The sequence below is a fragment of the Brassica oleracea genome, chromosome C1, assembly GCF_000695525.1.
Source record: "Brassica oleracea var. oleracea cultivar TO1000 chromosome C1, BOL, whole genome shotgun sequence".
NCBI classification, from domain to species: domain Eukaryota; kingdom Viridiplantae; phylum Streptophyta; class Magnoliopsida; order Brassicales; family Brassicaceae; genus Brassica; species Brassica oleracea.
In genome coordinates, this window is record NC_027748.1 from 13,437,026 (window position 1) to 13,451,572 (window position 14,547).

At 38.0% G+C, this 14,547-nt stretch overlaps 1 protein-coding gene across 1 annotated transcript; it reads right to left on the bottom strand.

The window, feature by feature from the left end:
* Window positions 1–7,431: 7,431 nt before the first annotated feature.
* On the bottom strand, window positions 7,432–10,633 carry LOC106314783 (probable WRKY transcription factor 20). Its single transcript, XM_013752604.1, has 6 exons — window positions 10,262–10,633; window positions 9,307–9,459; window positions 8,729–9,188; window positions 8,488–8,632; window positions 8,259–8,414; window positions 7,432–8,140 (listed from the first exon to the last, which is right to left on the bottom strand). Exons 1-6 carry the CDS (start codon window positions 10,466–10,468, stop codon window positions 7,663–7,665), a joined length of 1,599 nt encoding a protein of 532 aa, XP_013608058.1. The 5' UTR covers window positions 10,469–10,633; the 3' UTR covers window positions 7,432–7,662.
* Window positions 10,634–14,547: the final 3,914 nt, after the last annotated feature.

Genomic DNA, 14,547 nt, shown 5'->3' on the forward strand with positions numbered 1-14,547 from the left:
CTGGAAGTTCTTCATATCCCTGGTTGTGTGGATCAACAAGTAAGATATCATTTGTAGCTTGCTCAGGTACTTCTACTTCATTTACGGCATCTTCTTGTAAAGGCTGTTGTTCATCAGTCAAGACTCGACCTCGAGGTGTAACTTTTATAGCGGCTAACCAAGATATTCCAGATTGTATGATCTTCGGGTATGGAATAAAACAAACTTGGTCTGCTTGAGATGCCAATATGTAGGGTTTACATTTGTTGTACCTCTGTGTAGCATTTATATCAACAACTCCAAACTTGCTATACCGAACACCTCTATTGACGGTGGGGTCAAACCAAACATATTTGAAGAGAATGCATTTCAGCTTCACCAGGCCGGGGAACTCCACTTCGATGATCTCTTGTAAGATTCCATAGAAGTGTAGTGTGAAAAGTATAGCCTCGTGCGAAATACATAGATGTTGTGGTGACCTTAGCGACCGGACCTTGTATCAATTCGTGAAACCATTGAGGATAGAATGAATCATCATAATCAACCTGGATCATCAACATATATATATATATAAATATATTAACTTCATTAATTATATAATAAATAACATATTTACGTTTGATAACTCAACCACGAATGTGCAACTACGTTTCTCGTAAATTTACGACCACATTACGACTACCTGAAAGTTTGGTCGTAAATGCGAAGTTAGTTTACAATACTCCATATTTCATTGTTGCTCGCCGACTTCCATATTCGTAAGTGTGAAAAGTGTAGCCTCGTGTGAAATACATAGTTGATGTGGTGACCTTAGGGACCAGACCTTGTATGAATTCGTGAAACCACTGAGGATAGAATGGATCATCAAAATCAACCTGGATCATCAAGATATATATATAAATATATAATTTCATTAATTATATAATAAATAACATTACGTTTGATAATAACTTAACCACGAATGTGCAACTACGTTTCTCGTAAATTGGTCGTTAATCAGATGGTAGCTTGTCGATGTAATTTAGTCGTACATTTACAACCACATTACGACTACCTGAAAGTGTGGTCGTAAATGCGAAGTTAGTTTACGACCAATTTACGACTAAACCTTTTAGTAGCAAAATTACGTCTAAGTTACGACGGACTTTAACATAGTTGTAAGTTAGACGTAACGTCGAAGTTAATTTACGACTACACATTTGTAGTCGTAAATGGTAGTCGTCACTCTCACGTTTTCTTGTAGTGACTCTATTTTACTATTATATGTTATTTTTGCATTTACTTATCTTACTTAAATCATATATAAAATAGATAATCATTTTTCATTTTAGAATATATATATGTAAAGTATAATAAAGTATAACAAAAAAAAAATACTCAGAACATCCATATATGTCAAAGGTTTTTTGTTACTGTCGGAAAACTAGTCAAAAATCTATCTTATGGTATAGCTTGTGACCTCAAAATATTAATTTTTATTTTAGTAATTATCTAAATCGTACCAATTTATATTTATTATTATAAGGCTTATAGTTAATATAAATTAAAAGGAAGATTTAGTAATAATTAATAAAATTTCACTTCTAAGTAATAAACTTAACTGCATTTATATATACAGATAAATTGAAATTATTTTTAGGCTATAATCTAAGACACATAATGTATTATGGAACTATGTAAGACTTTTTAATATTAATGACCATCTAATTAGAAGTAAGAGGTTTAACTTTATAATAATTACAAACAACAAATACCATTTGATTTTTCATTCTATTTTCATTATTATGTACTTTCATCTATCACTTTGGATCTACATAATGATTATGTAACCTCTAATTGACTAATAAGAAAGTCGTTGTTGGAGATGGGCTTAGTACAAGCCTATTAAAAGCTAAGCCTAAAATCAGGTCCGGCGCGCTAAGCAACAATTGATGACTTCGCTAGAAGACAAAACGTACGTCACTATAAATTGAAGACGTCAGATTCATTGAATGGGCGGTCAGAAAGTACATTAAAGGAGAACATCGCCTCTTCATCACAGACAAAGTCTTGGATGACCTCGACCACTAGGCGAGCTCGGCCCAGACGACCTCAAACCATAAAATAGAAAGATACTTGTTTAGACGAACTGTTTAGATGAGCATCTTTAGTTCTTCTAATTGTCCGAGCTTGTTTATTCTTGACTACTAATACGAAAATCTCTACCCCTTTATATCATTTATAAATATTACATCACCGACCAGATATGGAAACAACAATTGGCGCCCACCGTGGGGCAGAGGATTCTTCTTCACCTCCAGACAGCTCGACAGTCACAGAACCCACAGTGCAACCAGACGCCCCGATTTCTGCAACCACCGACCATCCTAGAATAACGAGCACACAACTAGCTGTAATGACAATCTCGGACCATCTAGCCAACACCTCGACGCTAGTGGCGACGACTTCGGGCAAACCATCAATGGTGGCAACCTCGGACCATCTGGCCAACACCTCGACGCTAGTGGCGACGACCTCGGACGAACCATCTAGCCAATACCTCGACACTGGTAACGACGACCTCAGACAAACCATCAATGGTGGCAACCTCGGATCATCCAGCTAACACCTCGACGTTAGTGGCGACGACCTCGACCCAGCCATCAATGGTGACAACCTCGGCCCTTCCAGCCAACAACACATCGTCTATTGTGGCGACCTCGGCCCTACCAGCTGCAGTTACGACCTCGCGTCATCCAGCCGGCACCACGTCTCTCATACCGACGACCTCGAGGGAACCATCAATGGGGGCAACCTCGGACCATCTAGCCAACACCTCGACGCTAGTGGCGACGAACTCGGGCGAACCATCAATTGTGGCAACCTCGGACCATCTAGCCAACACCTCGACGTTAGTGGCGACGATATCGACCCAGCCATCAATGGTGACAACCTCGGCCCTTCCAGCCAACAACACATCGTCTATTGTGGCGACCTCGGCCCTACCAGCTGCAGTTACGACCTCGCGTCATCCAGCCGGCACCACGTCTCTCATACCGACGACCTCAGTCCAACCAATAAATCTAGAGACTTACGCTCAGATCAGAACTCCTCTGCAACCCACAAACAGGACAACACATGTCGTAACCCCAGCTGCAACACAACCACCTAACACAAGAATGATGTACTCCACTCAGCCAGACATCTCCATGATCTTTTAGACCGTTCTCGGAAGGATCAACGAGCTCGCTCGAGGAACGACCTCTTGTTTGGACGACCTCGCGCATTCTCAGATTGCTTGCAACAACCGCATCAACGAACTCCAGTCTGTCGAGATTGGCGCATCAAGATCACAACAAGTTGATATCACTCCACGACTCCATCGTGTTCTTTTCAACGATTTACCAACACCAATGACCAGTTCAGGACAGCAGCGATCAATCCAAGCCAACGATCTACGTGCACCAATCACAAGTTCCGGACAACAACATCAGAATCATGTGAACGAATCTTCAGCACCAATCATCGACTCCAGACAGCAGCGCCCAAGTTATCTAAATGATCAACATCTTCAAAACATCAATTTCCCGCAGATCACCAACAGGGAGACCCAACACAGAGACGACGACATTGAAGAAATGAGGGCTCAGCTGCAAAGCATGAACTCCAAAGTCCATCAGGCAACCAGCGCAGCACCAGAGATCGATTGTGTACTCCGCGAGACCCATTATACACCTTTTACAACTCGTCTCCTCAGTATCCCTGTCCGACATCAGAAGAACAAAATCAAACTCCCGACTTACAACGGAACATTTGATCCAAGAGAGTATCTCACTGCCTTCAGCATCGCAACCGGGAGAGCCAATTTCTCACCAGAAGAACGTGACGCCGGTCTCTGTCAATTGTATGTGGAAAATTTGAGCGGACTCGCCCTCGGTTGGTTCTCACGCCTTGAAACTCATTCTATCGACATCTACAATCAACTCTCGACGGCCTTCCTCAAACACTACTCGCTGTTTATCCAACAGAGTGCAACTAATGCCGACCTATGGACTCTGGCTTAAGAACCTACGGAAACACTACGCTCGTACATCGACAAGTTCAGAGCAATCGTTTCTCGCATTACCGTACTCGACGAAGCAGCAGTCCTCGCACTCCAAAACGGTCTTTGGCACGAATCACCATTCCGAGAAGAGCTCATGAAGTATATACCACTGACTCTGGAAGATGCACTCCATCGGGCGATAACTTTCATCGAAATCGAAGAAGATAAAGCTGCATTCAGCAAAAAGCACGCAGCCACCAAAAAATTATCTTCGAAAGATAAAGAGCCTGACGAATACTACGAACCTAGACAACATTATGACAAAGCGTACAGAGATGGAAAGAGCAGAAAAGAATCCAATTATCAAATCAGCGACCAACCATCCAGTCGCTCCACAGGAAAGCACGCTCGCAACAGTAAAGGATCAGAAGATGCTCAGGCATATTGCATTTCTATAAAAAAATAAAAAATATACCTAAGAAGAAGGCGCAAGCAAGAAGACCGGCGCGCCCCTGATGTACCAAAAATAAGACTCCAGGAGGATCCGCCCTTTTAATCCTAGCATTTACTTTCCTTGTAAAGGTGAACTACGGTCGGCTTCATCCCCGCATGTGGGGTACGTAGGCAACCTCTCACGAGGCTCAGCTAGTTCTATAAAAAAAATCTATATTTTCAAACAAATACCAGGATACGACCATCTCTCACGTAAAAAAAATGAGATTCGTTCGCAGTGCTGCAGCTCCGCGCTCACACAATCAAATTTGCAAAAAATACGAGATCCGATCTCAGTGATGCAGCTCCGTGCTCACACTTAATCAAATTTGCAAAAAAAATAATAATAATACGAGATCCGTTCTCAGTGGAAGCTTCGCGCTCACACTTAATCAAATTTGCAAAAAAATATAATATCCGTTCTCAGTGCTGCAGCTCCGCGCTCACACTTAATCGAATTTGCAAAAAAAATATACGAGATCCGTTCTCAGTGCTGCAGCTCCGCGCTCACACTTAATCAAATTTGCAAAAAAAGTGTTGCAGCTCCGCGCTCACACTTAATAAAATTTGCAAAAAAAAATATACGAGATCCGTTCTCAATGCTGCAGCCCCGCGCTCACACTTAACCCAACAACTAAAAAAAATTTCATATTTTCAACCTGAGTCAATAAACGGGATGCACTGCCAAACCTCCGATCGCCTCACCTCAGTCCAACCCCGAGCCCTCGTCGCTTTGAAGTATTCCACGCACTCACTATCACTAGGAGCAAGAGGAACACCAACTAAATGAGAGACGAGCTCGAACCAGAAGACGACGAGCTCAACCCACCTCACCACGACACGGCTCCGTCGACAAAACCAGAAGACGACGAGCTCAACCCCACCTCACCACAACACGGCTCCGTCGACAAACGGCAAGCTCGGGATAGCAAGCGACAAGCTCGAACCAAGGGACGAGCTAGGAACTACAGGAAACAAACTTGGAACAAAAACTGACGAGCTTGAAACAAAAACCGAACTCGAAGCCACCATTAACAAACTCAGAGCATCAGATGAGCTCGGAACATCAGACAAGTTTGGGATCTCCAGCAACGAAATTGGAGCCACCATTGACGAGCTTGGGACGACAGGAGACGAGCGCGGGATCTTACAAAACGAGCTTGGAGCCGCCATTGACGAGCTTGGGACGACAGGAGACGAGCGCGGGATCTTTAAAAACGAGCTTGGAGCCGCCATTGACGAGCTTGGGACGACAGGAGACGAGCTCGGGATCCTCAACAACGAGCTCGGAGCCGCCATTGACGAGCTCGGAGCCGTCATTGACGAGCTCGGGACATCAATAGGCGAGCTCGGAGCTGCCATCGACGAGCTCGAGACATCAAGAGGCAAGCTCGGAGCCGCAGTCGATAAACTCGGGACGACAGAAGACAAAATCAGAACCTCCATTAACGAGCTCTTCTCAAACCCAGCTCCTCCTTCGACGAGCTCAGCCTCTCCAAATGAACTCAGAACCACCATTGACGAGCTCTTCTCCAGCTCAGCCCCTCCTTCGACGAGCTCAACCTTTCACCGGTGACAAGCTCAGCTCCTCCTTCAAACGAGCTCAGCCTCTCTTCCCCACACCACAGACCACGACCAAACCTTTTTTTTTAAAAAAAAAGGAGCTCAGCCTCTCTTCTCCACACCACGTACCACGACCAAACAACTTTTTTAAAAAAAAAGGAGCTCAGCCTCTCTTCTCCACACCACGTACCACGACCAAACAACCCTTCCTTCAAACAAGCTCAGCCTCTCTTCCCCACACCACAGACCACGACCAAACCTTTTTAAAAAAAAAACAAGCTCAGCACCTCTTCTCTCACACCACAGACCACGACTACTAGGCGAGCACAGCCTCTCCAACAATTGCTTCCGCCTGTTTTCAACGAACTCAGCCTCTTCTTTCTTACACCTCAAACCCAAGACCAAAACCCCTCTTTCTTTGTGTCGGCAGGGAGATAAGGAAAGGAGGAGGACCACCCAAAAATAAAAATAAAAAGATAAGAAAGAGAGAGAAGGAGCCACACAAAAAAAAGACACAAAAGAATTTTTTTTTACCTTGATTCCAAGTGGGGGACAAGAACTAAAAAAAAAATAAGACCCAACCATCACTTATATATATATGTAAGGAAAAATGTGTTGCCTATTTCCCGACAATTCCCGAGCCTGGCCTGATTTTCTCATACAGAAGATTCCAGAAGAATTCACCAAGACTCGACACTTGGCGAACAGTGGGGGGTGGGGGGGGGAGGCAATTGTTGGAGATGTGCTTAGCACCGTTAAGAGCTAAGCCCAAAATCAGGTCCGGCTCGCTAAGCAAGATTTCGCTAAAAGACAAAACGTACGTCACTATAAATAGAAGACGTCAGACTCATTGAAAGGACGGTCAGAAACGTATAGAAAGTACATAAAAGGAGAACCTCGCCTCTTCATCACAGACAAAGTCTTGGACGACCTCGACCACTAGGCGAGCTCGGCCCAGACGACTTCAAACCATAAAATAGAAAGCTACTTGTTTAGACGAACTGTTTAGACGAACATCTTTAGTTCTTGTAATTGTCCGAGATTGTTTATTTTTGACTATTAATACGAAAATTTCCACCCTTTTATATCATTTATAAATATTACATCACCGACAAGATATGGAAACAACAGTCGTTATAAAAAAAAAAAAATAATAAGTACAAACATATTTTATTGTTTCCTTACTATGGGTTTGGGTGTTTATTTGGGCTTATGTATGGGTTTTAACGGGTTCCTTACTAGTTGTTGTATTAGTCTGCTTGCGGACCACTTGGAGGATTATGAGTTAGGACAGTACAAATTGCTTTTCCTGGGACCTTGGATCATGACTTTGTCCTGCACCTGAGCTTCTTTAATAGAACTTATCGAATTAATAACATATTGCTGTTTCTTGTTTTTCAAAAAAAGCATTCAACATACTGTATTTTTACAACACATCCTTGGAACTCAAAACAGGTGACACATACAAATATATATGGTGGTTATAATATTTTCAAATCAAGATCAGCTCTCTGCAGTAGAGAGAGAGACATGAATCATATAGAACAATGTCTCATTCCAATCCTAACCTAAGAAGAATCCATTACTGTCGCTTCCTTTGTCTTCTAAGGACCAGACTGTATTCTCCCTATGTTATGCGGATACGGGTAAGAAGAATGGTTCAAAGACGAGATGTCACCGTTTTGAGTCTCGTTCTGAGTTTCTCTCGGTGCATACTGATTCAAACCGCCGTTTAAGCTAGCATAGTACGATGCTATGGGAGCAGCATGAACAAACCTGAAACCGACTCCATTTGGGTGAGTTTGGTTGATGAGTTGTTGTTGATTCTGATGCTGACGCTCGTTGGAAGTGTGGTCAAGTCCATCAGACGAGATTCCAACACCAAGATTGAGGCTGACGGTGTCTGTTTCACCTGGTCTGAACCGAGGCTGGTTGTCATGATGATTGCTGCTAGACTTTGAAGTGGGGACATCGTGATTGTGTTTGCCTTCGTATGTTGTTATAACAGCTTTCGGATCATGTGATGCCCGCTCCACGTGTTTTCTCACTGGGCATCCAGGAGCTGTGCACTTGTAATAGCTCCTACAAAAAAAGGAATCAACACTCTACGCACAAACCAAACAACTAGCTATCATTTTGAACTGCAAGTTTTGCTTGTGTATGTACACTTGAGCAGAAAGAGTTTTGTGGTTGTACGAACCTGGGATTTGGGTTTCCTCTTACGACCTTCTGCCCATACTTACGCCACCTATAACCATCATCAAGTATGTCAACCTCACTCAGAGTTTGAACAACAACTCGAGGCTCCCGGATAGGTTTCACAAGTGGAGTTATTTCCATGGTCCCATCCAACCTCCTGCGTAAAGTTAGAAGAATGTTAAATCACTCACTGTTTCAAACAAATCACCTGAATCCTTGTATTCTAATACCTCCGTTTTGTATATGGATCATCTTCATCCTGGTCATCATTACTCTTATTTGACACTGCAACTTCTCCACCATCCTCAGTTGTAAGAGGTACTTCAGGGTTACCAGCTTGCTCAATGGCTTGTGCCAAGTTGTACACGCTCTTCTCTGTATTCATAAATAAAGAGAAGAAGGAACAGATGAAGTTATAGATACTGTCAAGGAGAATATGTGAAATCTTGTCTGTCATTGGAGGATGCTTACCTACTCTCTCTTCTTGTGCAGACATACCAAGACTACAAGAGTTTCGTCGACCAGGTTGAGGTTTAGGATGGTCATGCGTACCCTTGTAAATAATATCTGTGATCTGGCCATCATAAGACCTTTCAAATAATTTTTTCACTTCGCAATTAGGATGTGTACATTTATAATAGCTCCGCGGGAATTCACTCCCTTTGACATGCTTTTGACCATACTTTCTCCAGTTGTAACCATCATCCGCCAATACTGATGGCGCACTTCCCCTCGGGTCATCTTGCGATGCCTGGACTGATTCATCTACCTCAGATCCGGCCGGAATATCTGAGCTTTGAGTTGGCCGCCTTAGCTCACTTGAGTTAGCTGCAGCCTCACTGATCGAAGAAGGTGAGTGTGAGGATCCATAGCCTTGGCCTTGAAATTGAACTGCTGGCTCACTTCTATGCTTGTCAAGCTCTGCATAAACCTTGAAATCAATAAAAATATTTAGACAATGCCAACCACGGAACAGTATACAAGAACTGGATATAAGGTTTCTTGTGATATAACATTCTAAGCAAAAACACTTCTTGGGACAATAATACCATAGTGGATGCAGGAGGTCTGAACTCAAATTCACTGGAGTTTTGCTCGGGGAAGGTGCTGTCCTGGTGGAATGGCCTTCCTGTATAAGAGCTTGAGCTAACGTGCACTGGTCGTGGCTTGAACAAAGAACCAGTAGTAGGGGAAGGTTCAGGCTGAAAAATTCACATATAGAAAGTTTATATAAGTGGAAACATAAACACCAACTATCCGTCACTTTTAGGTTTGAGCATCACTTAACCTAAACCTCCATAAAACGAGATACCAACAGAATCATTCAATACCTCTAATATAAGCAATGTAATCTGAACAATGTGAAGGTAAAAAGAGATGGAGAGAAAGAGGCCAGAGTATATATATATAAACTATGTAGCAGACACGAAAGGGTTTATTCGAGAGAACAATGCTGAACGGATACAAATGCACCGATGCAGAGAGTATAAGGTAACGTGAAGAATGAGAATCTTCTGGGCTAAAGTCTCTCTGTTAACGTAAGCAAAAATAATCATAGTTTTATTATAAGCACTTTGTGAAATGATTAAGAAACAAAAAAATGGAAACGATGCCATTTCCTTGTGAGCAAACAGGAAGCATCTTCCACCAAATTACAGAACCCAATTAAGAAACCCCCCACTACCACCACTAAGCACTACTAGAAGAATCGTAAAGGCTCCACTTAAAACCACAACATGAACAGTGATCCGAATCAGAATCTGAGGCAACGACAAAAAAACTGAAAAAAAAGTGGAACAATAATGTCAAAAAGAAAACAAAACTATCTGTTTTCTTTTTTCTTTTGGTTGCTACAAGAAAATCGACTGAATGCAATGTCCAATTTCACGAAATAAAAATCAATACTTTAGGTCTTAAAAAAAATGCAATCAGAAAACCTAATTTCTCAATCGAACCCACAAAAAGAGGTGAAAGAAGTAGAGAAAGAGTAGCTATGTGGTTAACCTTGATGTTGGAGATGAAAACGGGAGATTCCAGAAACGAAGTGGGACTCAGCCCAGGAGGAATAGTGATGTCGGTAGACCTCGAGATCGGAAGCTTAGCCGGTGACATCAGCTTGTACCTCGCACCTCCACCACCATTGCCTCCTCCTCTGGATGCCGTGGGATCTACCGGAAACTCCTTCCGGTCATTATTAACTTGAGGGTTCATTATCTAGAGAAATGAAGGATTTTTCAAGGGTATAAGAAACGAAACAAGTAAAAAAAGAAAGAAAGAAGGAAGCTCGGCTATGGCGGATTGATAGCTTTTTGCTATTTCTCCCTAAAAGCTTGTGTTAGTGAAGATTTTGTAAGAAAGTAATCGACTTTCCGACCACTTGTTTTTGCCTTTTTTATATATTTCTCTCTTTTTTTTGTTCTTAACCTCCTTTTTATTTTACTTTATCAACTAGGATAAGACGTGAGTTTATTTCTATATATTATCAATAATTTTTTTTATATATGTGATCATTTTATTTATATATATAAAATATTTTTGTTGTTATTATATAATTTCTTTCCGATGGATCAGATCAATTTTTATTAAAAATAATAGAACAAAACTATAATTAATACATCATGGGTTGATCGGATTATGACATAAAAACCTTATTTTTTCCATCGAACATATTCTTGAAAAAAGTGAACAGTATTGTTTTTATAGTTGAATTATTTTGATTTTTATCTTCCATATGGTTTTGAAAACTTTCAAATCAACCATCGAATTGATATATGTCATTTTAATGTTTTTAGTCGTATACTTAAGGAAAACTTACATTTTTGTGATTTAAAGTCGTTTTAAAAAGTTCAAAATATAACATCTAAGAAAAAATCTAACATATAAGAAAAATCTAACATATAAGGTGTCCTCATTTTTGTATTTTAAAGTCGTTTTTAAAAAAAATAACATATAAGGTTTCCTCATTTTTTTAATTTAAAGTCATTTTAAAAAATTCAAAATATAACATATAAGAAAAAATTTAATTTTTTATTATATGGTTAATGTGATTGTTTATTTTTTTAATAATATAAAATTAAACAAAAATGAAGAAGGATGCAAAAATTGTTATCAAATCTTTATTATTCATAATCATTAATTGCCATATATATGTAAATCATATTAGGTAATTCTGTAGCTTTTATTTAAAGGAAAAATACACACTTCTTATATTTTAGGTTAATATAATGTTCTCTAGTGGACATTAAACAAATTATGACATGAAAACCTTATTTTTTCCAGCGAACACATTCTTGAAAAAAATAAACAATATTGTCTTCACAATTGAATTATTTTGACTTTTATCTTCCATATGGTTTTGAAAGCTTTCAAATCAACCATCGAATTGATACATGTCATTTTAATGATTTTAGTCGTATGCTTAAGAAAAACTTACATCTTTGTAATTTAAAGTCGTTTAAAAAAATTCAAAATCTAACATATAAGAAAAAATCTAACATATAAGAAAAATATAACATATAAGGTTTCCTCATTTTTGTAATGTAAAATCGTTTTAATAAATTAAAAATATAACATATAAGGTTTCCTCATTTTTGTAATTTAACGTCATTTTAAAAATTCAAAATATAACATATAAGAAAAAATCTAATTTTTTTATTATATGGTTAATGTGATTGTTTAAGTTTTTTTTTAAAATATAAATTTAAACAAAAATGAAAAAGGATGCAAAAATTGTTATCAAATCTTTATTATTTATAATCATTAATTCTCGTATATATATAAATCATATTAGGTAATTCCGTAGCTTTTATTTAAGGAAAGAATACACACTTTCTATATTTTAGGTTAATATAATGTTCTCTAGTGTTATATAATTATGAAATAATGTGACATCGTTAGATTAAATTATATTTTATATTAGATGCTCTAGAATTCTTTAAAATGAAATTTAGAAGGCATTTATAGTGCCACCTAGGATTTGAGATTTTTTTAATTAATACAAAATTAAGGTTCTAATTTTTCAAATGCTTCTCAATTAATATATAGAGGATTTCTTATTTTCATATTAATTTGGAAACAAACAAGGAAATTCACGTTTCTCTTGATTTAAAAGAAGGAAATTAGCGGACCTTATTAAGTAAACAAGGAAATTCACGTCATAATATTCAAATCATTAAATCCTTATATTTTCGAGCTTTATTGGGCTAATGGCCACTATTAACTAACACAGTGCATAATATCTTAAGGTCAACTAGATCATGGCCCATTGTAAAATGAGCAATTAGATCCACTTAACACTATCATTACGCTTTCCTCGACTAACACTATCATTAACATAGCCCATTTGTAAGTTATGGGCCTATGGCTTATAGAGAAACACAGTTGACCAACATATTTTATGTGGGAACTAAGAATATAATTATCTTGTTAGGGTATATCGTATGACTTGTAGAAATATTGGGATTGATTTAACCAGCCAATTTTATGTGGGAACCAAGTCAATATATTTTTGTTAAATTTACATTTTTAACTAATGATCTAATTATCTTGTTAGGGTAATCATTTCGCATGCTAGTCCATCCACTGGAGGATAAAATTCCATGTGAATTATATATTGAAACATCGAAGTTTTGTATTTAATCGGAAGAAAATAAAAATACTCGACAATGATCTAGAACTAGAAGTGGTAAAGTTTACCTGAATATTTACAAAGTTCAAGAACGTTGCTGTCCTTGGCAACATTTGACCAATATAAAAGGTGGTTTCAATGTTTTAGTTTGGTGTAATTTAATTTTGAATTGTTTTAGTCCATACTATAGGCATATACTGAGGAATAGTGATCTTATTACTCAAGTGCTAGAGACCTTTTAAGGAGTGAGATCTTTCGAAAATAAATGATGAACATTTATAGTTTTCTGACCGTAAACATTTTTAATTATCAATAATGTTCGACATATGAATTAATATGGTCATGCGAAAACTGTTATGACATAAACTCAACGTTTCAAACATGTAAACTGTTATTAACTGCACCAAATCAAAGTCGTGCCTAGTGCCTATTGGAAAATGCACGGTTAGGCCCCGAGCAAATTAAATAGATGATTTTTAGGGGCCCCTTACGTCAATGTTTTGTATAGCTTATTGGTTTGGTAATCTCATCTTAAGTACTTAAGTAGTACTCAAAGTTCGATTGCGTTTAGTGGATATTTTGCAAGCTTATCCAAATCTCTCAGATTAGTATGTTTTAGGGTCCGACAATATTCATAAATAATCACATGCAACACAACAAAGCAATAATTGAAAAACTATGTTTTCTTTTAATATATAGATCTACACATCCACTCTATTTCCATTATTTGGCATATATTAAAAATATTAAAAATTGATTAATTTTTTATAATTAAATATATAAATAATTTAAATCAACAGTATTCGATTTTTTTAAATTTATAATTCATCATAAGTAAAAACTAAAAATTAATTTTAAAAAAAAATTGTAAACTATTTTGAAACATTTTTCTTTCGGAAATGAAAAAAAATATTTGTCTTAGGCCTCTAATAGTCTGGGCACGGGCCCTGCACCTAATAATACCTCTGAGGGGAAATTACTAAAACAAATGTATTATTTATGTCAATGAGATCATCGAATGCTTAATATATAATTATATAGTTCTTTTTGGCCGTCTGCATATATTTATATAAATATAATGCAACCTTTGGATACTCAAAACATCATTTTGTCCAAAAAGAACATTTCGGTAGACTTTTGCATCCACACAGAATCAAGCTGTATGCAGTATAGACCCTATCTTCTCTAATAATTTTATAGAATTACCAACCGCCCGGAGTATGCTGGTGGTTAAACGCATACATTGGTGTTATTGTATTCCTAATTTAAAATCTGGTGGGAGAAAAGGTTTATGATCTTTTTCAAAAAAGTAAAGAAATGGTTTATGATGTGTTAGTATCAGTAGAAACTAACTCCGGATCAAAAAGAGGTTAGAGTTCAAAACTCAAATTCCTCCTAATCAAATAAAAATCATTCTATAAATTTGTATTATTACTTTAGTGTAAACATCATATTCTAAAGGGTTTTTAATGGGTTTCTAAAGGGTTTTATTACTAAAGTTGGTCTTGTAATCATTTTTGCCACTATATTTTTAATTTTAATGCATGAATCAGTTCCAAAAAAAAAAAAATCATATATAATACACCCACATAACAGAAGATTTATCCATATTGGAAAAGATCAAATGTCAACAAAACAGAATATTAAAATAAATATCAAATTC

Excerpts from the sequence above, each read along its gene's own strand:
- LOC106314783 (XM_013752604.1), bottom strand. The coding sequence starts at position 10,468 with ATGAACCCTCAAGTTAATAATGACCGGAAGGAGTTTCCGGTAGATCCC. Across the intron at positions 8,633-8,728 it reads TGCACAAGAAGAGAGAGTAG|AGAAGAGCGTGTACAACTTG; the intron begins GTAAGCATCCTC and ends TTATGAATACAG. Across the intron at positions 8,141-8,258 it reads AGAGGAAACCCAAATCCCAG|GAGCTATTACAAGTGCACAG; the intron begins GTTCGTACAACC and ends CTTTTTTTGTAG.